At 65.0% G+C, this 2,109-nt stretch overlaps 1 protein-coding gene across 1 annotated transcript in view; it reads right to left on the reverse strand.

The window, feature by feature from the left end:
- Positions 1–2,109, reverse strand: part of MEX3D (mex-3 RNA binding family member D) — an 8,297-nt gene that overhangs the window by 548 nt on the left and 5,640 nt on the right. The window contains exon 3 of the mRNA XM_077760606.1: positions 144–774. Within this exon, the coding sequence (XP_077616732.1) occupies positions 144–774 (631 nt within the window). The remainder of the gene's footprint in view (positions 1–143; positions 775–2,109) is intronic.

Below are 2,109 nucleotides of genomic sequence, written 5' to 3' on the forward strand. Positions count from 1 at the left end.
ACTTTATTTAAAATAAAATATATTTTAGTTCTTAAAATTTATTCCATAAAGTACATATTTCCCTATAAATTCCCTACATATACACAAGAGGTAAAAAGTAAAAGCTTAAAAAAAACACAATTTAAAAAAATTTAAAAACTGACAACAGAAACCCCAGNGGCGCCCAGGGCCGCGTCCCCGCGGAGACCAGCTGTGGGCGCAGGGGGCCTCCGGCCGGGGTTGGGGGCCTTGGCCCAGAGGCCGGCAGCCGTCCCGAGAAGGTCCAGACACACGTCGGTGCCGTTGGCGTGGAAGTCGCTGTCGGGGCCTGCGTCGGTGAAGGCGCCCGTGCGCAGCGTGATGTGCGCCTCGATCTCCTCGCGCGCCCGGTCCACGTTCTCGGGCATGCCCGTCACGGCGAACACGGGCTCCTTGTCACGCCCGGGCGTCACGATGTAGGTGTGCGTCCGCTGCTGGATGCGCTTGATGGTGGCGCCCTTGGGCCCCACCACCAGCCCCACCACGCGGTAGGGCACGCGCACCTGGATGGTGGTCTGTCCCGGCAGGTGGGGCGGGCCCTGCGCGGAGCCCGGCAGCCCGCCCGCCTTGCTGCGTGTGGCGCGGATCACGGAGAAGTGCTCGGCGGCGGACAGGATCTCCCGTTTGGCCATCTCCACATCCTCCTTGCGGCCGGTGACGATGAAGACGGGCTCCTCCCCGCGCACCGGCGTCTTGATGTAGGTATTGGTCTTGGCCCGCAGAGCCTTGATCTTGCACCCANTCCCCAGCGCAGCCCTCGGAGTCGCAGCTGCAGGGGCAGCCAGCGGGCAGAGCTGGGGGCGCCCACCCGGCTGCCCTCTCCACCAGGCTTCATTCTCAGACGCCCATCTCTGTTTCCCCTCTGGTCACCAGGGAGGTGGTGGTGGGCTTGGCTAGAAGGCAAGGAGGACCCCACTGTGGGTGGAAGTGTCCCCCGAGATTCACGTCCCCCTGGTACTTGTGAACAGGACTGTAGCCGAAAACGTTTCGCAGGTGTAGTTAGTTCCGAGACCATACGGGAGTCAGGCTGGCCCTGAGTCCGCTGACCGCTGTCCTTATCAGAAGAGGGCGACAGGACAGCAATCGGGACGAGGCAGCCACAGGCCGGGGACGCAGGGGACAGGCGGCCACCAGCAGAAGCTGGGTGAGCAAGTTTGGGAGAGATGGTCCCCCGGCTCCCGGAGGGCGTGTGGCCCAGCCAACACCTAGTGTCCATACTCGCGCCCTCTGGAACCCTGGGGGGATTCATTTCTATTGTTTTAAGCCGTCCAGCCTGCTGTCGGGTGTGGGCGCGAATGCGGACCCCGCCCCCCCAAGTCCCCACCTGACGGGTGTGGCAGCCCAGGTGCCCACCTCGGGTTTTCTCCAGACCAGATGACCCCCACCCCCCACCCAGCCCAAGGGGAGCCCGGGTCTCCCTCCGTCTCCCGCACCCTCACTCAGGTCACCCCCAAAGGCCCTGTGGCCCAGCCTCTGAGGGGTGCTCACGGACAGCACTGCGCCGTCGGGCCGGGCTGGCGGCCGACCCCGTGGCGGGCACGGGCCTTATCTGCGCGCAGCGTGGAGCGAGAGGCACGGCGGGTGGCGGGGTACCTGCCCAGGCGTCTGATACCCCCACCTCGACCCTGGGGGGGGCCTTCTGAGACCTCCTGCGTCTGGGCCCACAAGTCTGGGCGGCGGGAGGGACACAGGATACTGTTTCCATACAGGGGGTGGCCCGTGAAGGGTAACAGCGTTGCTAACTTCTCAGCTAGGCGCTAACAACGCTGGCAGGGCCTGCACCCACCTGCGTGGAAGGAATCAAAGACGTGCCTAGGCCGGGGGGGGGCCGCTCGGCAGGAGGGGACCCTGGAAGGGGGCAGGGGGGTCCTGGGGGCGGCCCCACCCTGAGCCCAAGGACAGCAGTCCCCAGCCAGGGCTCTGAGCAAAAGCAGAGCCAAGTGAACTGGGGTCAGAAACCTCCCGGGGAGGGTGGGACGTGGCCGCTCGCAGCCCAGCCCAGCCCCTGGGTCCTGAGCCCCCCACCCCCATGTCCTCCCTCAGTACACCGCTGGCATCATCCCCCCAAAACCCATCCCCACCCAGACCCGC

Source organism: Crocuta crocuta, unplaced genomic scaffold (genome assembly GCF_008692635.1).
Source record: "Crocuta crocuta isolate KB4526 unplaced genomic scaffold, BGI_CrCroc_1.0 scaffold443, whole genome shotgun sequence".
Classification (NCBI taxonomy): domain Eukaryota; kingdom Metazoa; phylum Chordata; class Mammalia; order Carnivora; family Hyaenidae; genus Crocuta; species Crocuta crocuta.